This window comes from Topomyia yanbarensis, chromosome 2 (genome assembly GCF_030247195.1).
Source record: "Topomyia yanbarensis strain Yona2022 chromosome 2, ASM3024719v1, whole genome shotgun sequence".
Taxonomy (NCBI): domain Eukaryota; kingdom Metazoa; phylum Arthropoda; class Insecta; order Diptera; family Culicidae; genus Topomyia; species Topomyia yanbarensis.
In genome coordinates, this window is record NC_080671.1 from 140,493,089 (window position 1) to 140,518,906 (window position 25,818).

Sequence of the window (25,818 nt, forward strand, 5' to 3'; positions counted from 1 at the left end):
CCACGCAAACTTTGATTCCGGCTTCCACGAAGTCCAAAAAAATTTCAATTTTCGTCAGAATTTGGTTTAATCGTATTCTAGAGTATATGTATGAGTAAAAACAAGCTGTAGAATTATTTCATCTCGAAATACGCATCGTTTGATATACAAATCCAACGATCGACATACGGTTTGTTTTCAAAATATAATAGGAGTCATTTAAAGTGCTGCCTGTGGAAGCGGTTGCCAAAATTCTAGTGTTGAAATCATCATAAAGGGAGTGTTGCCGTTTTGACTGATTTTCACTCTTCGTCTCTTTCCCTATTCTCTTTGGGATTGCCTAATTCCAATTGAGGCTCAAGCACGAGACCTGTCAATGGCCCTCGTTCCAGAAGGTTTCGTGCTTTTGACAAGTCTCGTGCTCGATAATCAAAAGCACGAAACCTTCTGGAACGAAGGCCACCCGAATAGAAATGTACAGTAAGAAAACCATGATTTCCACTGTGACAGTACAGTAATTTTACAATAATTTACAGTAAGCTTTAGTGTTATGCTACAATACAAAAACAATAAACTTTAACGTTTTTACAGTAAATTTCAATGTAAAATAGACTTTTACAGTGAAAAAGGGGGGTGGTTATGTATCTTAACATTTAAAAAATCAATTTTTCTCCATACATTTTTTTCTCGAAAACAGTAAAATTTAATGTGAATGCACTGTATCAGTTTTTTGCTGAACAGTGAAATTTATTGTTACATGAAATTTTATTGTAAATCTACTGTGAGAACTTGGCATCGAACAATGTTGAAACAGTAATAACTATAATATTTATTGTTTTATGATTGTTTGTAGGGTAAATGCTATTGTAAAATTCTATCCGGGCATTGACAGGTCTCGTGCTAGATTAGAATGACACTGACAGATAAATAATAAACAAACGATAGACTGTCGAGTCTTTATCCAGAGGGATTCAGCCGTCGTTAACGTTGAGCACCGCTGTACAAGTGGGTGACGTGACGTCATATTATCGTAGTCAACATAAGAACTTTGTTTATAACGAAATTTGTTCTAAAAACAAATGAGAAGCACTTTAATTTGCGACAAAACAGTGAGCATTCTTCTCTTTTGTTTGCTGCTACTGCTATTTGTTGATGACATTTCAAGCGATGTTGACGTTGTCAAACTGACCCTGACCCAAAAACGGTTGGGTACGACCTAGGAATGGGCGATGTCGATGTGATTTTTTCAAAATCGATTTTCTCTCCTCGAAAAATCGATTGTTTTGCATCCGATCTCTTCGGTTCGATGTTTGACAACATCGATAGATTCAATAAAATCGATTTTTCCTCCAAAATTCCCATTGAAAGCGATTTTTTCACAGTTGATTTTTACCTCATAAATCAATATTTTTCATCCGATCTTTCCCGAATCGATGTTTGACAACATCGATTTTTTTTAACTAAAAAGGTCGATGTTGCAAAATCGAGTTTATTTTTTAAAATGCCCATCACTATTGTGCTTTTCACCGAGGATTAGCAGGCGACGGAATCAATTAAAAATAGCGAAATAATTGAAAATATACCCTGTTAGCTCCATCTGCCCAGTTTAAAACAAACATCTAGCAATATATAGGCCCTGTTGGTCAGGTATCGGACGGTCATGAATTGACAGTTCATGGATTAATTCACCCCTTCACTACCTGTTGAGCAAAAATCGGAAATTATTTATTACTATTTTTTGGTACCCATTTAATTTATAGTTTAGTGTGCCTTTTTGATGCCTAACTCGATTCTTTTGCATCCTCCTAAGTTTTTCCTTGGTTCAAGAGCAATAGTCGCTCGAACACTTCATATAAAAATCGAGTCAAATTACATTTTTGTAGCCTTGCGGAATTGAAAAGGTTAAATCTTAAAAATGGCGGTTTCGCAATCTTGTCGCGATCTTGTGTTTTCGCTATTTTTGCTAATTTCCAGTGATAACCATAACCACATTAGTACGAACAAAATGTATAAATGTCATTTGACAGCCATAGACAAGGGACCTTTATAAATTACGTAACGCTGTTAGGGGGGAGGTGGTACATGTGGTAAATTGTGACATATGGGGGAGGCGGAGTAAGCTAAATCGTTACGTAACATGTATTTAAATTTGTAACAATTTGTTACATGGGGGAATGGGTGACTCAATTTTGGACAATTTTCGCGTTACGTTTAACTGGATTTAACTGGAATAGAAAAGGGTTCCAGAAAAGCGAAATATTTTCCTGAAATGCTTGCGCCTAAATGCAGGTAGAATCCAGCGAGTTTCAGCTAAACACCAATAGATAGCGCCAACAAGGCGTTATTTTCATTTTTCTGTTTGTAATACGAATATTAGATCCAAATGAAAAAAGTATCATACAGTCGGAAAAGGATTTTGAGGGGAACTTAAATGGATTGATACTAACTACTAACTTCTTCTATTCTATACAAATGTCACTCTCCAATTATGACAACGAACTATCAAACTCAAAAATCAAAAATGACGTCTATTGTTGACGCATAACTGCCTTTAAGTTGGTTCATCAAACGTCAAACGTCCAATTTGCGAAGGGATGTGGTATTTGGGTTGATTCCTTACCTCACACGATAACGTCAAAACAGAACGACTATATTCAGGAGCGGGGGTGGGCATAGCGTAGTTGGTAAATCGATTGCCTTGTACGCAGCGCACCTGGGTTCGAGTCCCGACCCCGCACATAGAGTTAGAAATTTTTCAAAAGAGATTTTTCTCACCCGAAGAGGCGAATGACCTTAAGGTTAAAACCTCTATAATCGAAATAAAAAAAAATATTCAGGAGCATAAAAAATAGAGTAAAATGTTAATTTTGCTGCAATAGAATGAAATTATCATTTATGCGATTCATTTAAATTTACGTTATTGATTGATAGTTGCATCAAAAGAAATCAAACATAGGTAGTTTTGCATTTCTGTGTACCGACAAAATACTTATTGTATCACATGTGGAACGTGATTTTTTACTTTCATGTTGATCCTAATTCTTTGCGAACAGGACACTTGAAGATCAAGGACAAAGCTACTACCAGCTTCATAACACAACCGCGCAAGCTAGAGTATAAGCCGACGCGCTTATGAGCCATGTTATTTATAAAATGCCGCAAGAAGTTCTTGTCCGGATAAAAAAGGAGTTATGTGGATTGTTGTGTTCATCTCGACAGTAACAAGCATCAACTTGGGGCCAAGTTAGATGATATACTTATCTAAACTAGTACCCTGATTAGCACTAGTTAGACACTATATCGAAACAGTCACGCGACTTCTATGTTGCCTAAAGCAACAGAAGTTCCGACGAGAAAGCGAAAACTAACAACTGTGTTGTTTTGTAAAACGTAACGACGCTGAATCCCTCTGGATAAAGACTCGACACGTCTATCGTTTGTTTACCATTTATCTGTCAGTGTCATTTAAATCGAACACGAGACATGTCAATGGTCCTCGTTCCAGAAGGATTCGAAGCAATTTTCTTCGGATTGAGTGCGTTTGACAAGTCTTGTGCTCGATTGGAATGACACAGAATAATAAGAATAAGATAGAGATGGCGGGTCTTTATCCAGAGGGATTCAGCGTCTTTAGTAAAACGCTATTATACAGTCGTTCTATGCATAATTGTCCCATATGTATATAGGGAATCCTACAGAATATGGAACAATTCTCGACAAACATATGATTACGGCCTAAAAGCCAACTGTCAAAATCCACTTTGAATGGAAATTCCGGACAAACCGTTACTAGTCGAACACAGTTCACAATAATTTATGAAAGAGAAAAATTTTCTCTTTCGTTTACTACCAACATTTGTGATTGGCGTGTAACGGTTTGTCCGGAATTTCCAATCAAAGTGGATTTTGACAGTTGGCTTTTAGGCCGTAATCATATGTTTGTCGAGAATTCTGCATATAGCGGCAATATAGGGGTATATCAAATTATAATTGTCAAGCATATATTAACCCAGATATGCTTAGACGAAGTTAAGGAGAACTATGTACGCTTTTACCGTTTTCCGAGTAATTCCTCCTGATAAATCCGCTCTATCTGCCTTTTGTTGTTCTAAAAGGATTTCTGAAACGTCGCATGAAAGATTTGCCATTCTTTGATTCAATAAATCAGAAAATCTTACTACATATTTGTCAGATAGATCTTCTTTTAGTAAGCATGAACAATGCCCAGTCGTTCAAATTGAAGAAAACTCGTACGCTCCAGGCAATTTGCATGTTCGCATGCAGATAAGATCTTCGTCCAGCGTAACAAACGAAAAACAACTATTCTTAGTGGTATCTTAAATGAAACATCTATCTTCGCTGATAAGTATGATTGAATGTTTGTGGTCTCTAGGCCCATCGGCGAAACTGTTATCGCAGTATTGCGCAATTTTTTATGCAAATCAATCATTGCAAGCTTTACAGACAGAGTATGATGTATTTATTGCCAATGAAAACTGAATCATCCTTATCGATCACTTGATTTGCGTCTTCGGTTTTATAACTTTTTGGTTGCTAATAATTCTACTTGGTTCTCCAAGCTCCCCAGCTTGTTTGTTTTTGAAACATGATTTATAAACTAAACAAAAATTTGTTACCTACTACATTGCAACCGTTACGATTGATGGCGTAACCGCTTGGGAACTTTCTGCAGTTTTCGTTTCTTTCTATTGCTCTGTCCTCTAACATCACTCTCTGTTTTCGGAGCGTGATGTTGTACTAATGGTCATAACAGCTTCCGCAGAGTAAACGCTACCAGCAGGACGGCGATGATGATGGGGCTTAGGCGGGACACAAATCCTGAATTGTCCTGATCGGCCACCTTGATGCCGATTTGGGTTTCCTGCAGTTTGCACCCATTTAGTTCTGGCTTATGTGCCGGATGAATTACCACGCGATTATTGAACGGAGCTGTGGAAGTGAGAGAATTGTTATTCGGTACCAATTAGTGATGGTGATAAAGCGAACACTTACTGGAACAAGTTTCGCACAAGTTTTGTTCCACATCGTCGACGAAAACTTTAACAGCATCCATATTTGAACCTTCTTTGAAACCCAATAAAACTTGGTTCGGTTTGATATCTAGGAAGATTTTAACTCCCATATAGTTTATTTCCGGAATGTATAAACGGCTTGTCTGAGGTAGAACCATTGGGTGGGTAATCACAAGTTCGCCGTGTCGTAAGCGAACTCCAGCGTAACCGTTGATGATAGATTGCAGGAATCCACCGGCTCCGGTGATAAAATTTCCCGCGCCTTCTGTTCCATCACCGTTTTCACTCCATACGTTGTATGGGGCTCGCATGTACTGCTTATAACTTTTGTCGAACATGGCGCGTGCTAACTCGTATTGTTCCAAATCGAGATGACCTATCGTATGGATTGCCCAAGTCATGGCTGGTCCATCCGAGCGGGTAACATAACTATAATAGCCTAGATTGTTAGCTTTTGTGGATCTATAAAGAGGAATTCGTACCGTTTTCTTAAGGATTATGCGTAGACCGAGTAGTTATACTTACTCATTCATCGGAAACTCCAAAGGGTATCCAAGCAAAACCACGTCAGCTTGCTTGATCATGGCCCCAATGGTATATCCAGAGTACTGAGGATGGAAATCCTTTATTTTGTCGTACACTAGAGTCAAAGCCTTAGCAATTTTTGTAAACTCTCGACGTTCGTCTACCGTAGAATCTACAATGCCAGGGCACAGACAACCGGCAAAGTCTCCGAACATCAGATTATGGGCTGCTACTACGTTGGTAAACACGTTGTTGCTGATATCGTGATGGTCCTCGTCCGGACCCATGATGCGATGAATATCATACAGATCTGTCTGATTGTTGTATTCGGCTCGGCTCTTCCAGAATTTGGCAGTTTCGTAGGCTAAGCGACAACCTTCCGATCGCATCCAGTCTATATCCTGTGTTGCGTAGTAATACAACCGAGCGGCGTAGGCAACATCTGCAGTGATGTGATGTTGGAAATTGGACACGTGAGGGCAACAATCAGGCGTTACTTCTACCCCGGTGAAGGCAGACTCCCAGACGAATTGCCAACCTTCGTAACCGTTCTTGGCAGCATTGTCCGCGGCTGCACGATGTACAATTGTTCGATAGTGTAGTAATCTACGAGCGTTAAGGGGATCCATCAACAGAATAGGAGGATACATCCACATCTCCGTATCCCAAAAACCATGTCCTTGGTACTCTTTGAGCTCTTCTCCGCCACGGCCTAAACCGGACGGAGACAGTCCGTAAAATGGATAACTACTTGGTTGATTAGTGTAGGCTGCAGGCAGGGAGCTAGATAGGAAAAAGGAACTTGCTTTAAGGACGCGATCTAAGTCATCGTTGCCTTCGACTGTGATTCCGTATTGGCTCCAAATTCGATCCATTTCTCGAATGTGTAGCGCTTCCACATTGGCATGAATCATAGCACGGATTTCATTTTCTGCTTCAACGGTCGAGTGAGCAAACACAGTATAGAAAAGGAACTCATCTGCCGTTTTGTCGGTAGTTAGAATTAACTCTGTCGGTAACTGACTGAAATAGGCGCAGACATTGTGTCCGTACTGTTGGTAGCGTGGGTCCTCTACTTGGTTCGTGCTACCACAATGGCGGTTGTATATCACTCCGCTGATGTCTACCAGCTGTGGCTGGCCGAAGGTGACATCTACGCTGGCTGGACCTGAGAATCGTGCAATCTGAACCTGTATCACACTCTGTGAGTTTAGCCGTTGGATACGAAATTTGTTGATGATGGCCTTATCGTAAAAACGATGCGGGTAAACGTCGTGCACTATGTTAAAATTTCCCAGTGGGTCGGTAAAAATCGTTCGGAACATGTTCTTTTTCATATCCAGCTGGTATTTACAGTTGCTAGCATTGACCAGCGAGGCAGCACAATACGCCAGCTGAATGTTGGCATAGTTTGGTATTCGCGCTCGGTGACTAACCCCTCCGAGTCCATTGTAGACACCGTTCATGTGGACAGCATCGCCGTACACCACGAAGGCAATGTTTCCGTTTGCTAGAGTAGGTGTGACCGCTTTTTCGGGCAGGCTGTGCAAAAATAATCAGTTTTATTAGGGTATTTTTGTATTATCTAATCATTGGTGCAGAAAGTTAGAATTGCGCAATTGTGAACCATTTAGCATGATTTACGGGTAGTTGATATTCTATCAAGTTTTAAATAGAAGGAAGGTTTGATTTAGATCTTCAAATATAATTTCATAGACAATAAATATTTGAATGCAGGATTAACGTGAAGTAGTATTATATTCAGAAATCATTAAATTATGTGACTAAATCCCACCAAAAGTCTACTCACCGATCGGCCGAGAACAAGAAGTTTTCATCTCTTCCGGTCACCTCTGTTGCGACCAGTGCAACCACCAAGGCTGCTAAAGTAGCAAGCCGCATTACGGCTCCTTCCGTTCGTGTCGGGCACCTGACAAGCACTGAATCGTTCGAAGTATTGTTTCAAACGTATTGTACCTATTTGCCTTACAGTTAAGGCTGGTTCTGGTCGCTAGTGAGCAATGGGTTGTTAACTGAACGATATCTATAATTGCATATTGATCTGTTTGATAAGATAGCGTCACACTCACAATCGATGCCCAATGACGAATTAGTTATGACGTTCTGCTGAATAGACGGAGATCTGAAAATTAAATGTTGTTTATGTATTTATTGCAAGGTATGTCCGATTACACGGGCTTCTGTTTTTTAAATACTTCACTTTTTGTTACAAAACATTAGTCAAAAAATATACAAAATTAACAGAAGTTTTTCACAGATATGTACAATGCAATAATTTTTCTGATTGGAACGGAAAATATACGTTCATTTTCAAAAACAACACATGGTTTCCCAAAAGTTTCTTTGCTCAATCCAGATAAACTGTTAGATTTAGAAATGGCAAACACATCACAAAAACGGTGAAAATACCAAAGGTGACGACTGTACCTTGTAATATAAAATAAAAACAAATATTCGTTACAAAAAATTAATACTCATGAAGTGTATGGTTCATATTTCATTTCTTTATATCTCTTTAAACCATTATAGGTAGGTATAGCTTGGATTCTCATGGACTGATTGTATTCGAAGTCATGTTCGGGGAGGAAATATAGTATGGTAGACGAGCCCTTATTCATTTCATTAGCAAGGATGTCACACTATTTCGTTGATAACTCGACTTGCAGTGATTGGATTGCGCTTAAAAGGGTATCACTATCTTTGATTCGTACAATTAAACATCTTGCCTGGAAAATGCAAAATACTCGCGTTTGAGCGAAGCGAAAAATCGAGTAGAACGCTCCCTTATTCATCCTACCATTTAAACTAATGTGTTGAATAGAGATAGCAGACACTGCTCTAACTAATGTGTTCTAATGGGTGGGATGAGGTACTAAGATGAATTAAAGCATAGTAACCCTATTGAGGGCTTTGAACCATTTCAACAATGAATGATATGGTTTTTAGTACCACCTACTGCCACTTTTTGGCAAAGCAGTAATACAACGCAAAGTGCCTTTTTATTTCATTACAAAAACTATGTTGCGATTTAAATACCAGTATTGCTGTCCTCTCTTGCGTATTAATCAAATTATTTAAATCACGGATTTGATTTGCCCTCGTTGCAATTTGCCGGCTCACAAGTAACACCTAAAATGGCGAAAGGTTATCATAAAGGAACCGGTTTCTGCATCTATGCAGATTCCTACTGATTTGGTATTTGAATTTTATTTGTTATAATAGTTTTTTGGCTTCGAAGTCACCAATGTGAGACTACCGACTAGTCATGTTAAAAAAAACCACGTAGACACTTCATCTCAATCAAAATACCTTATCTACAACTATTTATTAAAAAAAACTCCACACGGTAATATCTGCTCACCTGAGATATGTATAACTAATCGTTAGTATGTAACAAATGTTTATCGAACTGTTTTCCACTGCACAATTAAAAGGATTCGTTGCTAAAAGTTCAATCAGAAAAACTCCAGCACATCATCCTCACACGATGTCAGAATCCATTGGTTTGTTGATGTTTCGTTCTCTCATTCAGCTTTGACGTTTCTCGCGTATCCCGAGTTATAAGCGATACGAAACGAGCGCCAGTTAGAACCCGGTCAAAAAAAATGCGGACGAGCATGGTCAGGCAATTTAAACAGTTTGACGTTTAACTCAACTCGCCTGTGCTAATTGCCCCTAGGAACAAATGCTATTTGCGGATGTGATTTAAAGGCAATTTCAACACTTAGACAAATTTTTTGGCGGCTGAAAAGGACTTGGTTGTTTTTGCGTTTTTCAAACATGGCGGTTCATGTTTAGCTTAAGCTTGAAATTGTGTTTTTAAACGATTGGCGTGTTATCGCTTGTATTTTGTTTGTCTAGTGCACTTCATTTAGCCAACGAATGTGGGAAATTGTGGAATCGTGTGTAAATACAGTGGAACAAGATATCTGACCTAGCCTTAATAAAAGTTACCTTGTGGTAAGTTTTGATGTGCAATGCCAATTTCGCCATTGATTCTTCCTATAGTTTGGTGGTGATTACCTAGTGTAGTGATAAGTTTATGTGAGTAGATAATGAATCCGAAAATAAATAATATTTGTAATTTTCATATTAGGCAATTAAAGGCGATTAAATGGCGCGTTTCCTGAGCGATTTGGGGGCGATTTAAGGGCGGATAGGGCGGCTAAAAAATGACAGCGGCAAATCGCCCAAATGTTGCATTTGAAATAGCCCCCTAATTGCCAGCAATTTGCTGGCAAATTGTAGGGCAATTAGCGCATCCGAGTTGGCAAATAGCCCCCCGTTAGCCAGCAATTTGCCCTTTTTGACTAGGAACACGCAGAAAATATATATAAACCAAAAATATGTGTTATTGAATCCAATCATTTATTGTTTATTACTTCAACCAACGGTTTGATTGGTCTGAAAATATTTTTTATTGTACAGTAATGTTTCGATTATATCACGCTTATATATCCATATATGTATGCATGTATCTGTGTATATACATATGTATATGTACGTATCTTAGTATGCATAATTAAATCAGTATGTATGTATTTAAATGACTATATATATTGTTTTATACATGTTTATATCTATCCCTATATATAACTAGGCGTGATATAATCGAAACATTACTGTAATTGTAATTTTATTGAATATGGTATTCTGTTGGTTTACACCTAGTATCAGGACAAGGAAATATGTTTCGGATATGAGTTACTTGATTAGAGCATTAGAACAACAGACGAATGACGAAAGACGAATTGATATATAAGCGTGATATAATCGAAACATTACTGTAATTGTAATTTTATTGAATATGGTATTCTGTTGGTTTACACCTAGTATCAGGACAAGGAAATATGTTTCGGATATGAGTTACTTGATTAGAGCATTAGAACAACAATAAACTTTTGCTTTAAAAAAACAGCTTTATTTCAATAATTTTGTTCAAATTTCAATTTTTTAAAAAAGGGAGCAATGAATCTTTTTGTTGAAACAATAAATAAATTTTAATATCTTTTTGTTGAAACAATAAATAAATTTTAATATTTTTTGAATTCAACCAAAAAATTTAATCGATTTTCACGGATTTGAAACAAATTTGGAGGAATTGTTACATCTAGCCACCCGTTTTGAAAAATTGCTTAAACCCTTTCTTTTGATCATATCTCCGGTTATATTTACCTTAGAATCAAACCGCAATACGATTTTTGAAGAAAATTGTTCAAGGTGTCTACCCAGGTATCCAACAAGCATAAGTGTATGCAATAAAATAGCATATAATTCGCATTGGGGATGCTTCTTTCAGTATATTTGCATCTTTTAAGCCTCCTGTACAAAGACTGGTTTTTACCAACAAATTTTCACCCTAGTGAGAAATTTTGGTTTTTACCAAATTTTCCTACTTAGGGTGAAATATAGCATAGAGATTTTTTAAGCATTTTTATCTTTATCTGTTATTAATCAGCATTCAGAAATCTGTTTAAAAGCTTCTTGTCAGTAATCAGCATTTTAAATGCACAACGGCAGTAAAAAAGCATTTTCATGGCACAGCGGTAGAGTAGCCGTATTTTTCGTCAAAAGCGACTTTTAAATAGTATTTAAAATGACTTAAATGCTTATCAGGTAGCTGTTAAGACGCATTTTGCATGTTTATTGGTTACCTGGGTAGTGCTACCAACTATGCGATTTTTTCAGTTCAATATTAAAAGTTATTTTTTTCTCAATAAATATATTTTAATTTTGAAAATTCTAATGCCATCGTGTTCTTCAAACATTTTTACACAAAAAACACTTAGAACCTCAACATAATTGAACCTATCCTGAGGGTTCCAGCGTGAAAAAAACTGATATTTAAACTTGAAAGATACTTATATGCTTTTTGACCTGGTTTACTGTAAACATATTTATCAACAGATAGAACACATTTTCAACTAACCAAACACATCAACATGACGAAAAAACTAAAATCTATTTGTTTTGATTTCCTTGCATTTTAACTCTGCCTACTGCGATTGTGAATAAACAAAAGTCAGTTTTATATTATTAGGGAAGCCCATAGAATACGACACGAATATTATATTATTAAATATTACATTGCTTGAGCATGTTTCTCGTCAAAAGGGCGAAAGTGTTTTTTGTAAACAACTTGTTTCGCTCATTAGTCTGCTGCAGAGTGGAATTTCATGAAAAATATGCGTTAATGTAAATTTTTACCCTTTCGTAGAAATAATTTCAATTGTTTTCTGCTTTGAAATTATAGTAAATTAAGAGAAACCATCAAAATAAAAGTTTGTTTACAAATCTTATTCGCCCTTTTGCAAATTTAATATGGAATGAATGCGCGAAATTCTATTACAGCTCTTATCCAAACGGCGAAGGAAACTAAAATACAATTTTTCTCAAACAATTTTTGGTTAGCAACCAAACCAATTTTAAATAGGTGATGTAATTGAACTGTAATATTGAATTCAAGGCTTGTATCGTGCAGAATTTAGAACTTCCCTTGCCAGACTTAATGACAATAATTTTCGAAACTGACTGTCATCGAGAGGTTTCAGTCAAGCTGAAACGAAACCAAGTGAGCATAAGAGCAAAAAGACACAACATTTCTTGAGCGTCTTTTCAAAAAAGCATATCTGCAATGAGTTACTCTCTTTGTTTACTTTCTCTTTCGATTTTTACGGCGTCACTATAACACTTTTCACTTATTTTACAGTACAGATCGAAAGACGGTGGTTTTAACTAGCATATTATGCAAAGAGTTGAGGGATAAATGTTAAAGTGACCGAATTATTAGCAGAAGAGAAAATAAACAAAGAGAGTAACTCATTGCAGAAACGTATTTTTGAAAAAACGCTCAAGATTTTTCTGCAAAGGCACTCACGTAGTATGACTGACAGTATATGTTGCTGTCTCAGTGTGAGAATTTACACGGAAAGAGAGTCGAATATGAGTGCTTGCGACCGTGTAGGAAGGTTTTCTGTTTACGGTTACCGAATGCAGCGCTGCAGTCAAACCTGTTTGCCTGTAGCGTCTATAATTGCACATTATTTTGACAACCCTTAACAAAAAATCACAAAAATCCGAACCTAAAAGTGGTTAATGTATCCCCACATGTCATAAGCAAATTTGAATTAATTTCAAGCAGCCAGGAAATAATTACATTCGCAAATTTCTTCATATAAATAACAGATTTTCCAACTACTTACAAAAACGAAAAACTTTATGATGTTTAGTCCCACAAAAGGGACACTACAAACTTTTTCCAAAAAAAATGCGAGGTGTCAATTGAGGCAACTTTTAATGTATAATAACTTTGATTATCTGTAAAAGTGACAACAAACACTTGACGCTATCGCAAATGCGTGTGAGGTTAACTCACCGACAGAGCTACCAAAACGCATGAGTCTTGCACTAAAATTGGTAGAATGTGACGTAATATCCTTAGTGGTTCATCTATCCCCACTCTCCCCTATAGATCACCAAAAATGGCAAATACCATATTTTTTATGTCTTGCAATATTTACTCATAAAATAGTTTACTTTCAGTAAAAAGTATATATATATATATATATATATATATATATATATATATATATATATATATATATATATATATATATATATATATATATATATATATATATATATATATATATATATATATGTATATATATATATATATATATATATATATACATATATATATATATATATATATATATATATATATATATATATATATATATATGTATATATATATATATATATATATATATATATATATATATATATATATATATATATATATATATATATATATATATATATATATATATATATATATATATATATATATATATATATATATATATATATATATATATATATATATATATATATATATATATATATATATATATATATATATATATATAACGTTAGAACGAGAGTAGCTAGAGTTTCGGTATATTGAGACAAATTGTTGTCCTCCAAAACATCTGAAAGTATTTCTAAAGTGATCTTAATGAAAAATCAAAAATATAAAGAAAACCATTTCAAGAAACACCCTATTTTTTGGTAAATGTGTTGTCAAACGAAAAGTACATGACATAGAGTTTCAGCGTCTTCGACAAAGTTTTTTAAAAATTAATTCTCTTCAATTTTCTGGAAGACGGCGAAACTCTATCTCGAACCATTAAAAAGTTAAATTTCTGATTTAAAAATATTAGAGACACCCTACTCACTATTTAAAATAATAGAGAAGTCTTGCAAAGTGCAAAATTTTATCATGAAAACAAAACTATATTTTTTTATATTGTCTATCAAGAAAGTTATTTAAACATATAACAAAAGAGTTAATTCATGAAAAACCAAATTTTTAATAAAACTTTTTCAGTTTTCATTTTTTCCAACCTATCCTTCAGATGTTTTCAGAGTTTTTGAAGACGCACATTTTCTTCTAACACATCAAAACTCTAGTTTCTATTATTCACAAGATATAAGCACTTAATATATCAAAAATAGATTTCTCGAAATCAATTTTATGAAATTTAAAAAAATATCGTATCCGTAATTTTTCGCTCAATTATAACTCTTACAGAAAAAAATTTCGGAGGGAGTCCGAAACTTTGATTTTGAAATGTTCATTGTACATTGTATGTGATATGTAATAACCTCATTTAATTAAAATCAGTTTTGGTTGTCAAATCTGGTTTGGAATGATTTTGAACGAATTTAATATAACTATTTTAAAATTTGTCAGGAAGTTCAAAAATTGGGGGGGGTCCGGTTAACCTCTCCAATAACTTGATAAGGCTAAGTTGTTTAGTTTTACTAAAATCTCAAAATTCCCGCTAAATTTGCATTCTGGACCACTGTTGTTATCACAACAGTAGGTCCAGAATTAACCGGGACAAAGAGCAGAACAGCGATTTGAGACAATAATTATCCGTAAAATTTGTGGCTATTCTTAAGAAGCATCCCAACATTCGCGATGCTATGCTAACTGTATAGGAGACTTGCTGTTTAAATGTAAGTTACGAATCTAGTATCACTCCTAGATCCTTCACCTGACAAACGCGTTCAACTTTAGTATCCAGTAGACGGTAGGTAAAATAAACCGGGTCTTTTTTTCGTGAGAACGATATCACTGAACACTTCTTTGGATTTACACACTTGCGGTTTGTGTTACACCAGGCAGTAAAAGTCTGTCGGTGGAATAATTTATAATCTTCAGTAGAGCCGATGAGAAGAAACATCTTGAGACCGTCTGCGAAGGACAGGCGAAGGAGTCTTCAGAACAAGATGGACGTCGTTAAATTAAAGAAGAAACAACAGCGGTTCCAAGTGACTTCCCTGGGGTACTCCTGACGTAGAAGTAAATGTGCGATACTTGGTAAAGTTTCGCAGAGCAGCTCTCTTAGTGGACATCAGCCGTCGCATCGTGCTCGTTTGCCAAAGATTGCCGGTTTGTTGATGATGAACTTTCTTCGCGACGCGCCTGTCAATAATATAACCAAAAACGTTGGAAAATGTTTGAACTGCGGTATCAACATCTTTCATAATATTTAGTCAGAAGAGGTCTGCGATGATCAGCTTTGTGGAAGTCGTATGAGACGAGGACAAGCGCTAGCCAAGGTGCGAACGATCATGGTGATCAATTGTTGGTGATGTTCTACTCATTCCACTAGATGAGATGGAGCCATCACTACTGATGTAGCAGAAACATGATCACTGACAAAACAAAAATCAAGGTGGCGGTTATTCTCGTTGGTAATAGGTTTATTTTGTAGTGGCTAAGCTGTAGCTGTCAAGAAGCCTCGCCGCCCCTAAGTGAAGAACGGAGTGATCGAGAACCAGGTAAAGAAATCAAAAAATCTCAAATTTCGGTCTGCGTGGTTTATGTATGGTCACTTACGACTTTGTCCTTTGTAGAGGTAATGATTTCCTTAGGAATAGGGCAATATTTGTATATATCATTAATCGCTTTAATAATTATTTTGGCATTAGATATGTTATCTGAAAAAAGTCCTTGTTATTATAATGACAATGAATATCAACGAAGAACTTACATATTTTTTGAGTTTGCATACTTTGTGCTTCCTCGTTTCCTATTTTTATGCTCAAGCTGCGGCCAACATGCGTTGCCATCAATGTTGCGCCATTCTGCGAGATTTTCAAAGTGAAGCTAGTATCCAAATATTTTAATCCTTTAATTATAAATTTGGTTGCATTGGGTGGCAATTTAGAGTTGTCTATTTGCAAGCTGTCTAAAAATATCCTTACACCACCGAACCCATAAATAACCGCTTGTAGAAATCCACCGGCCCCCGTGATAAAATTAGTTGCTCCAACATCTCCGACTTCCACTTCATTCCATACTAGATGTGGACCTCTCACGTAACGCTCGTAACTTTTTTCAAAGTTTTTCAAAGCTTGTGGAATTTCGTTTAGATCAAGATGGTTAATGGCATGCATGGCCCAGGTCATGGCAGGACCAGATCGCCTAGTCACGGCTTCGTAGAACCGCAAATCATTGCTTCTGGTGTGTGCTGTCATTCCTTGGTACTGTAAAGGGTACCCTAGAAGCACAGTATCAGCCTTTTTTTTTTTTTTTTTTTTTTTTTTTTTTTATTTCGATTATAGAGGTTTTAACTTTAAGGTCATTCGCCTCTTCAGGTTAGAAGAATCTCTTATGAAAAATTTCTAACCCTATGTGCGGGGTCGGGACTTGAACCCAGGTGCGCTGCGTACAAGGCAATCGATTTACCAATACGCTACGCCCACCCCCAGTATCAGCCTGTTTGATAATGGTCCCCAACTGGTACCCTTGGAATTGGGGATGATAGTCGTTCTTAGGATCATAGAGTAACTTCAGATGCCTTGCCAGATTGCTCCAGTTTTCACCAGTGTCGTGGTTGGTGGGCGCTCTCTTCAAATCGTATCCCCTGTTATTATTCTGGCTCTGAACCCCTCCACTGCACAGACATTTCGTCAATCTGTAATGATGGATTAATGAAGGGCTTCGGTAATTTTAATCTGATCACAATGTTTAGTCATGGGAACGTGATCAGAAGCATCAAGAGAGGGACGACATATTTCCCACAGTATTCGGGAAGCGAACGTATACAGAGGAGGTGATGGATAAATACCGGAGCGGTTGATGTTGGGTTCTTTAACGGATAGTGCTGCCAACTATGAAGTAACTTATACTCAATTGATTGGTAGGTATTAATACAGACAGTCTTAGTAGCAGTAATGTGAGAATTTACCAATGTTGTATTGCTACGGCAAAGTATGGGAAATTTTTATATAATAGAATCTAGAAGAATATTCCAATACCTCCCATTGTACCATTTTTTCAATTCGTTGTATTTACGAACTTTTCAACTTATAAAATTAAGATGTTTCAGAAATGTGTATACGAGTTATAGCAAGGTGTACGGAATCGTATCTTTTATTCGGCGATTGCTCTGATCGCTAAGAATCTACTACAAAGTCACTTGACATAGATAGTCAGATAAAGCTTCATGTACTTCTATGATATTTGCTGTCCATAGAACAGCAGAATATATGGCTTCACTGCTCGAAAACACCGGATGAGATAATGTCACCTCTTGACAGTACAGCTTATACGTCTATGGAATGATGCTGGGGGAAAAACTCTCTCTCCAATATAAATCAGATCAGCTTCGGATGGGCTGGATCGGAACATGATGAACAAACAATAATGACATAATGAATGTGATCGCCAAACGACCGTTTCACGAAATGACAATGACGCGTGGAAGAGAAGAAATTTTCCCATGTAAAATCGATCAAAGCACTGCTGCCTGTGCGGTTCCGTTCCAGCTTGCCGACTGAATGAAAGAAATCCAATAGCAATGGATGGAAATCGGAAGAAGAATGAAAATTATAGTGGATGATCCGACGAATGCAGTCGCAGCAGATGATTATTGTATACGCTTTTAAGGGCGGGATTAGAGACGAGGCGTTTTATGATTTATTTGCTCTACACCAACGATACTGTTCCGTATATAGCGAGTCGCGGAGATCTAATATGATTGGTACAGTAAAACGGCCTACCTTTGGTCACCGGGATAACTGATCATATGAGACATGTGTAAGTGAAATTACATTGTCCTCACTAAATAATTCGGCACCATTTCTTTCTCAACGGGAATAAAAAGGCTTACATTATATTATTTTCAATGTTAGACTGGTTAAAATCAACAAAGTTCAACAGACATTGAGATGCTGGTTACACTTAGTTTGATTGTTTTCCTATAGCTGCATAGCATCGGTCGTTGCACCATCTAACAACGTTTGTCCTTTTTTAATTGTTTGATTTTTTTCGAAATAGTTTAATTGCAGGTGTTTATACACGTTTCCAATATTGAGTATTTAAAGTCATCATTGAACTTTAAACTAATTACAGTTTTGTTTGCAAAGTCCTATCCAGTTTGAAATGCTTTAAACAGGGAAGTTGAATCTAGCATTGCTGTAGTCAATTCAAACATTGATTGCTGCAAAAAATTTAGTTTCTCTTCTGTAATACCCAGACAAACGGACAAACGGCTTCTTTGTGTGTATTATCACTACAAATTATAAAATGACAATTTTAGTTCCGTGTCCAATGCCTTGACATCTACGACACTAGGTCAGATTTCGAAACATAAAACGTGCCTTTTATAATACTTCAAAATTGTTTGCCTCATTACGGTTTAAATGAATTAAATAAAGCTCCCAGATAATTTCAGAGCGTGGTGGCGTGTTAGTTCCGTCAGCTTTAATTTTCATAAGAATAACTTGTGAAGGAGTAAAGCCAAGTAAATCTTTCAATTCATTGGATATTTCATCCAAACTTTGACCTTGCGGTAACTCTTGCCTAAACGATCGACAACGACCAACCTGCTCTCGTTCACAACATATGTACTCGATGGATTCGCTGACGGATTGCAAACTGATGCTATTTTCATGGATTTATCTGCGGCCTTCGACAAAATCAATCATTATATGGCAATAGCGAAGCTGAACAAACTCGGTATTCATGGACAACTACTGTGCTGGTTTCGTTCCTATCTCGATGGAAGGCAACTCCAAATCAGCATTAAGGACTGTCTATCTACACCATTCTTCGCTACATCCGGCATCCCACAAGGAAGCCATCTCGGTCCAGTGATATTCCTCCTCTACTTTAATGACGTTAATATCAAATTACAAGGACTCCGCCTTTCTTTTGCCGATGACATGAAAATGTTTCGACAAATACGGGAAAAACCGATGCCGAGTTTCTTCAGAGTGAATTGGAGAGCTTTAGTACGTGGTGTGATCTAAACAGAATGGTTTTAAATCCGAGCAAATGCTCAATCGTTACGTTCACGCGGAAACGCCATCCGATTCAGTTTAACTACCATCTCTTCAACTCGAGTATTCCAAGACACTCTAACGTCAAGAATCTCGGAGTCATCATGGATTCGGCACTAACTTTCAAACCACATACATCATCCATTGTGGATAAGGCATCAAGACAGCTTGGGTTCATCTTCCGAATAACGAAAAACTTTAAGGACGTATACTGTTTAAAATCTCTCTATTGCGCGCTGGTTCGCTCAACACTGGAATATTGTTCTGCTGTTTGAAACCCTTACTACCAGAACGGTGTCGACAGAATCGAGGCCGTCCAACGCCGGTTCATACGCTTTGCACTCCGACATCTTCCTTGGCAATACAGATTTCAGCTGCCAAGCTACGAAAACCGTTGTCAGTTAATACAGCTCGATACCCTAAGCATCCGGAGGGACTGCTCTCGAGCCCTGTTCGTCTCGGACTTACTGTCTGCCAAGGTGGATTGCTCTACAATCCTCGGACGCCTCGATCTTCAAGCTCGCGTTCGAGCTCTGCGCAATAACTCTCTTCTGCGAGTCCCGTTCAGGAGAACTAACTATGGGCGCCAGAGCGCTGTTACCGGACTCCAGCGTGTGTTTAACAGTGTGGCGACGGCTTTTGACTTCAACCTGATAAGGAATTCGATAAAAACTAAAATAATGTGTATTCTGAAATGTAATTAGTTTAAGTAACCACCATTGGGGCCAAGGGGTCTGTTGGTGACGGTACAACAAATAAACAAATAAAGACGGCCTTGAATGGTCTGTCTGTCTGTTATTGTTGTTAGTCTGATTGAATTCTGCTGTAGCAGTGCTTCTAGGAACTGTTTTGGGAAACGGTGAACATTGAAATTTTAATACATGTTTATTTTTTTGATTAGGTCGTAAGTAACTATGAGGGATTCTCGTTGCTTACTTTCTCTTCTGTTCATTACTAGGTCGTTTCAATATTTACTTACTACTCAACTCTTTGGCTTTCGATATGTACTGGAAAGTTAGTGAAAAGTGTTATGGTAACATTATAATAAAAGACAGAGAAAGTAAACAAAGATAAGCTCTCAATGTTACTTATTGAAAATTTTCATTAGATATATTCGCTATCTTTAATTATTTTTGAAAACTGATGAAGCCAAACAATTCAATCTGCCTTAAACTACATTTTACGCGCAATAGGGCAATTGTAAACATTTTAGGAGAATTGTATTCAGCAACATAAGGTAACACTTGAGCAGTTTCCAACACTGCGAGATAAGCCCCTATTATGAAGTGACCAGACGTCCCGGATTAAGCGGGACAGTTCCGAATATAAGGAACATGTCCCGCATGACCAGACGTCCTGAAAAGTGTCCCGCATTTTCTAACATCATGATTTTTATCCCAAAAGATTCCCATATGTTTTGCACCAAATAATCATAAAGATTTTTAGTCGTGTTTTCTTATCTCCGAACAACGTGAGGAAAGTGCAAATGGAGCCAATTTATTTTGATTCTTATGGTATCAAAATATTCTTCTAGTATAAGCTCACGAATTTTGCGAAAATTATCAAATATATGCAAATATCTGAAGAATTCGTTTTATTAATAAGTTTCTTAGGCGCGTCCCGCATTCATCTCGAGTTAATCTGATCACTTTATTCTATTATGATCAAAGTAAGTTTTTCTTGTTAAATTTTCCGGCTAGATCAAGTTCAAGGATAGAAATCATATTGATGAGGATGGTTCACGTTATTTCTTCCAGGACATAATATTGTCGAGTTGATTTTTTCTGGGTTCACCATGCTTTGTGTCAGTTATTTATTTTTTTCATCAGTGGACGAAAAGTTTATAACGTTCCATGATGCATGGGCTTCTTTGCGATGCAGGAATCTGAACATGACCAATTTTCCTAAAATATCGAGAGAAATTGTACATATAAAATTGCTTGGTCCTAATACAAGACATGACAATAGGATGGGGGGTCGTTTTTGTTCCAATTTTACGTCAGAATGTGGAACATTCCTGATTGGTTGATTCTGATTGGCAGTGCTGCTATATTTATAGGAAAATATTGTCATTACTTTTGACAAATAAAATTATTACCTATCGTTAAAAGAGTAAAAATGATTAAATTGAACAGAAATTGTGCGGCAAAGCAGAACAAGTATCTACCACATCTACGTGGTTGATTAACTTTAACAAAAATAAGACGGCAACCAAACCATAATCTAAAATTTTTCCACCCATGACATGGAAAATGATGCCCTTCATCAATATAGTGTGTTCAAGATACAAAATATTGCAGGCATAAAGTAAATTAACAAGAATCCATTTTCATTAACAAAAATAGCAACACTGTTCGACAGATTTCAGCAGGGTGAAAATGTGCGAAACGAAGCATTTCGAAGGAAAAATAAGAAGCCGATTGTCACGTCTTGTCTTAGGCTTGATCTAAGAACTGAATAAAAATTACATAAATATGTTCAGCGCTAACAGTTAGGCGGACACGAAAACCGATAAACTGGCAGCTTTTATTTCAGGGAGAAAACACGGGCATCGCTTACAAATGTTCAAGCTCGATCCTAATAGTTTTATTGGTACTGGCGTACGCAGGAATTGTGCATGTTTGTATAGCGACCCCTGATAAAAAAATAATATACGCGAACTTTAACCCATATAGTCCAACGATTCCACATATTGTTTGGATGATACCCTGAACAGGTCGTTAGGCCCTTAAATCATGCGATGCTTATTAGGGAAACGAATTCTAAGATATGATATGTATATAGAGTATAGACTGTGGTTCCGACATTTGATATATTCACTTAAAAATGCATCACTTGTGATGCATTTTTAAGTGAAATTAAATGCATTTCTTTTCATTAAAATAGAAATTCATAATGTATTTTGCGTTGCGTGTAAAACGTCTAAACCCTACAAAAAACTAGCCCTACCTTCAACAAAACGTCGAACAGTTTGAACAGTGATGAAAACAGGAGTCCTGAAGTCAAGGTGTTTTTCCGTGCCGAGGACTGAATATTCGAATGAGTAATTACCTACTCGAAATTTTTAATAAACTTATAATTTGAAAACTGCCATGAGCCACGTATCTCGCGCACATGAAGGGTGTACGGAATCAAATTGTATTACTTCAAAATTGATATAGCTGTATTTTCTGTTGAAATTTTGGGTGAAATTAGTTCAATATCGAACTCTGAGCGCGTCGTATCGTCGACGGCTGCTTGCTTAGTCGCTATCGGAGATCTAAAATGGATTGCTTTGCAAAAGGCCAACACAATATCATTTGCTTTCAGGTGATGCCAGATTCTGTTAGCGAAGTAAATATTTATTAAGAAACAAAAGTGACTCGAAGTTAATTGTTGCCGTTTCTTCACGTCAGGAACATTGTACTGCTCACGTTCATGTTCAGAATAACACAGTTGTTCGGTTGTCTTATTAATAGAGAACGATTCTTGTAAAAGGCAATCGATTTCGGACGTTCAAAAGTTTAATTTCATTAAAATATTTTTACTTGATTTTCTAAGATTTCCGGTTAGGACCCGTGGCACAAAACGGCGAACGGATAGATGAACTTTGTCAACGCACAGTGGCACCTGTTCATACAAAGTTGTGACAAAATTATAAAAAATGGTCTATGTGGCTAAAATTTTTTATTTCATTTTTTCGACTACTTTTATATGAACCCATTTGAATGCGTTGGTCGTTAAAGGGTTAATATAAACATTAATCATAGTAGCCAATCTTATCGGATAGCAGAAATGGTTGACAAAACTAGTAAAAATCGCTAATTTTTCAGTAATATGATGTTGTTTAGGCAATTAATTTGTAAGGAGATTTATGAGCTACAGGGCGTCTCCATATGGGTATTTTCAAAAACATAGATATACCAACTTCGGCGCAAAAATGCGCAAGATGAGACCTATATATCTTGAAACTACATTAAATTTTGAGTCAGATTCGTGATAAGTGACTCATGGGAGACCATCTCAAAAATTGGAAGACGCATAAAGATAAATTACTGATATGATATGAAACTTTTTAATTGGATTTTCTTGATGCAGAACAAACGTAAATCAGTTTTGCACAAAAATCTCCAATCTATAGTTTAGCATATTCATTCTTCTTTTTAATGAACTTAAAATTGCTCCAATCGGCTGTGTAGTTCTTGAGATATCGCTATTTGAAACTCTAAGGTATAAAAATTCTAATGAATTGAATTGAACAGAAATCCTCGACATCACTTGTTTCAACGACATGTTAAAAATTCAGTTTTCATCCCATTATAGTAAAATTTTGAAATATCTTTTTTCAAACTGAGAAAAAAATAAAATAAATATTTACAAAAGAATTACAAGACACTGATTTTTGGGGTTTTGTCATTCGTCGTGCCACTGTGCAACGATGAGATAGTTAAGTAAAACAGAAGGGAAGGTCACCCGATGTGAGTTTGAGTTACCAGGGTTTTATTCCGATATTCGTGACTGATGTTGAATACAATCGTTTACATTCTTCACAGGCTGCAGTACACACTTAATTTTTTCTGCCGAATCTCAGCTTTTTTCCCACCTTTTGCCGAAATCTCAACAGCTGAGATTCGGCAAACATTATTTTTTGCTGAGATCTCAGCAAAAGTGACGTTTTGAGTGCTGAGACTCGGAAAATATTTCACCGAAAATAGGCAAGCTAATCTCACTTTACTGAGATATCAGTTTCTAAATTTGCTGATTACACAGAATTGAGTGTGTATGGGCTCTTTAACCTTCCGGAAGTCGCGCTAGTGCACTGAGTGCACGCTGCTTTGAAAATCTAGCGAAATCGTCTTAGCGCACCAGCGGCTGCTCGTTCAGTGGGCCATTTGCGCGACTTCCGGAGGGTTAAAACAGCTGACCCCGTGCTTCAGCAGATTCGCGCAAACCGAGTTCGTCTCGGTGACCACGCCGTCGATCTCAATTGCTTAGGCAGGTGCTTACACGCGCTATGCCTTCGAAAAAGGGTCGTCGTTAGTAATGTCATTTGTTGGTTTTAGACTGGTTACCAAGAAAGGCTCATTAGAGCAAAATTTTTATGTTTCGGTCACAATCAAGTATCGTTGTGTCAGCACTTTTATTTTCCTTGACGCAGAAAAAATCATAAAAAGCCCGAACGAGTACCATAGATATAATTTCAAGCCGAGGAATCGATTCTATTTTAACATCCGTTTGAGTGTAAGGGGAATATTAGCTATAGCAAGTCATTTTGAACAGGCCTAGTGAACAGAAAAAGAAATGAATCGGAAATGGGAATGAAAGAGGTCGTCGTTCAAAACGAGTGAGCTGGATTGGATAAGAAGCCGGTTAGACCTTCTACTGTTACATGTGGCCTCAAAATAATATTGGGTTTTGTTTGAAAGGCCTTACTTCAGCGCATGTGTATTTAATTTTATTTTACGTAAATTGTCGCTTGGTTACCCTGGTTTGACGGGTCAGAGGGTCAGGCAGACTGGTCTCATAAGCCACTCGGGTTTTCAGTGACAGTACATCAAGAATCGGCTGCGAAGTCAATTGAAACGGAAGGTCACGTTTTGCAACGCAAGGCTTTGCTTGGACTATCGCCTTGTGGGAATGTGTTTTTTAATTCCCTGTTTTGTAAGCGATCCGTTTAAATATGTTTTGTACAAAGTAAATTAAACCTGTTATTTTATCTATGGTTAGTTGTCCCAGAGCGGTGACTCGACAATTTGTACCCAAAAAATCGGCCCATCAAGAGCAAGGACCGAGACCAACGGCTGATATGAGCAGAAATTTTTCACCTTAGAAAATCGCACTGATCTGGAATAGAACCCGAACTCACTGACACGTTTACCACTCAAACATCGGCGCTTCACTCATTTTTGAAAATCTTTTGCACACAACAATAAAAAATGACCTTTCTTCTGTAACCCTACCTACTGACATTCCAGTAAGGAAGATAATTTTTTCTACAAAATATTTTTTTCAACGATAAGGCATAATAGTTACTAAACGGTGTACGGAACCAAATTGCATCACTTTCAAATTTCTGTAATTTTTTCCCATTAGGAATTATCTATTGAAATTTTAGGTGAGTTTACTTTAATGTGTATTGTTTACATTCTGTAAGTACTAGTTGGTAAAAAAGTAGCGAAAAATTCAATTTTTGCTAGCTGAGCTGTGTCATTATTTGCTATCAGCCATCCGTGTGCGCGGAACGAAAAAATCAAAAAGTAGTTCAATCACAATAGGATCGGTGCGGCATCGATAGCTTGGTGTCGATTGAATGCATACGTCACGGCTTGATGCTAACAGAAGTGAAAAATAATGATCAGGCATTGCATTTATCGCTCATATGAGTAAATGCGCCCGGATAGTTTGCTACTGCGACAATAAAAACTCACATTTTCACACGAAAAGTTATTGGCACTCACAAAACTTCTCCGGATAAATACAACGTGTTATTTCTCCGGATAAATAAAACAGCCGGAGAATGAATGAATGAGTTTATCACGGTATCCTTTTTGCGTTCGCTGCTTTGCTGTCGTTATTCCAAAACACGAAAAAACAAGTCTATCATACTCCTTTGCTGCTTTTTTTTGTAATTAAATGTATTTTTTGATGTTTTAATTGATTTCCACGAAATTAAAATTTTATCGCCTTTTCCGGTGAGAAGGAAAAAGTCAAATATATTTTATCCGGAAAATCATTCTTACGCTATTTGTGGAGACGGAGAATTTTGCGACTCATCTTATCTCGGAAAAGTTGGACATCGGATAAGCTTCTTCTCGCGTGAGTGAGAGAGAATTACAATGCCTGATAATGATCGCATCATCGTTCTAGGCGAGGATTTGCGAAGTTGGCGGTAAAACATGATGATGAGTGATGTTCTATC

The 25,818-nt window shown here is 36.9% G+C and overlaps 2 protein-coding genes across 4 annotated transcripts in view; both read right to left on the reverse strand.

Moving 5' to 3' along the window:
• Positions 1–4,436: 4,436 nt before the first annotated feature.
• Positions 4,437–9,076, reverse strand: LOC131681548 (protein-glucosylgalactosylhydroxylysine glucosidase-like). 3 transcript variants are annotated; one of them, XM_058962386.1, is made up of 6 exons: positions 8,920–9,068; positions 8,595–8,687; positions 7,348–7,680; positions 5,538–7,079; positions 4,993–5,474; positions 4,437–4,929 (listed from the first exon to the last, which is right to left on the reverse strand). In XM_058962386.1, the coding sequence occupies exons 3-6, from the start codon at positions 7,437–7,439 to the stop codon at positions 4,745–4,747; spliced, it is 2,301 nt and encodes a 766-aa protein (XP_058818369.1). In that variant the 5' UTR covers positions 7,440–7,680; positions 8,595–8,687; positions 8,920–9,068; the 3' UTR covers positions 4,437–4,744. The 3 variants fall into 3 exon arrangements, with proteins under 3 accessions (XP_058818369.1, XP_058818371.1, XP_058818368.1); XM_058962388.1 differs by lacking the exon at positions 8,920–9,068 and adding an exon at positions 8,747–8,848; XM_058962385.1 differs by lacking the exon at positions 8,595–8,687 and having other exon boundaries at positions 8,920–9,076.
• A 4,426-nt stretch (positions 9,077–13,502) lies between these two features.
• The window catches only part of LOC131681549 (protein-glucosylgalactosylhydroxylysine glucosidase-like), a 38,837-nt gene continuing 26,521 nt past the window's right edge, over positions 13,503–25,818 (reverse strand). The window contains exons 7-10 of the mRNA XM_058962389.1: positions 16,354–16,552; positions 15,626–16,154; positions 15,472–15,572; positions 13,503–15,382 (exon numbers count right to left, since the gene is read on the reverse strand). Coding sequence (XP_058818372.1) covers positions 15,350–15,382; positions 15,472–15,572; positions 15,626–16,154; positions 16,354–16,552 — 862 coding nt within the window. The 3' untranslated portion in view covers positions 13,503–15,349. The remainder of the gene's footprint in view (positions 15,383–15,471; positions 15,573–15,625; positions 16,155–16,353; positions 16,553–25,818) is intronic.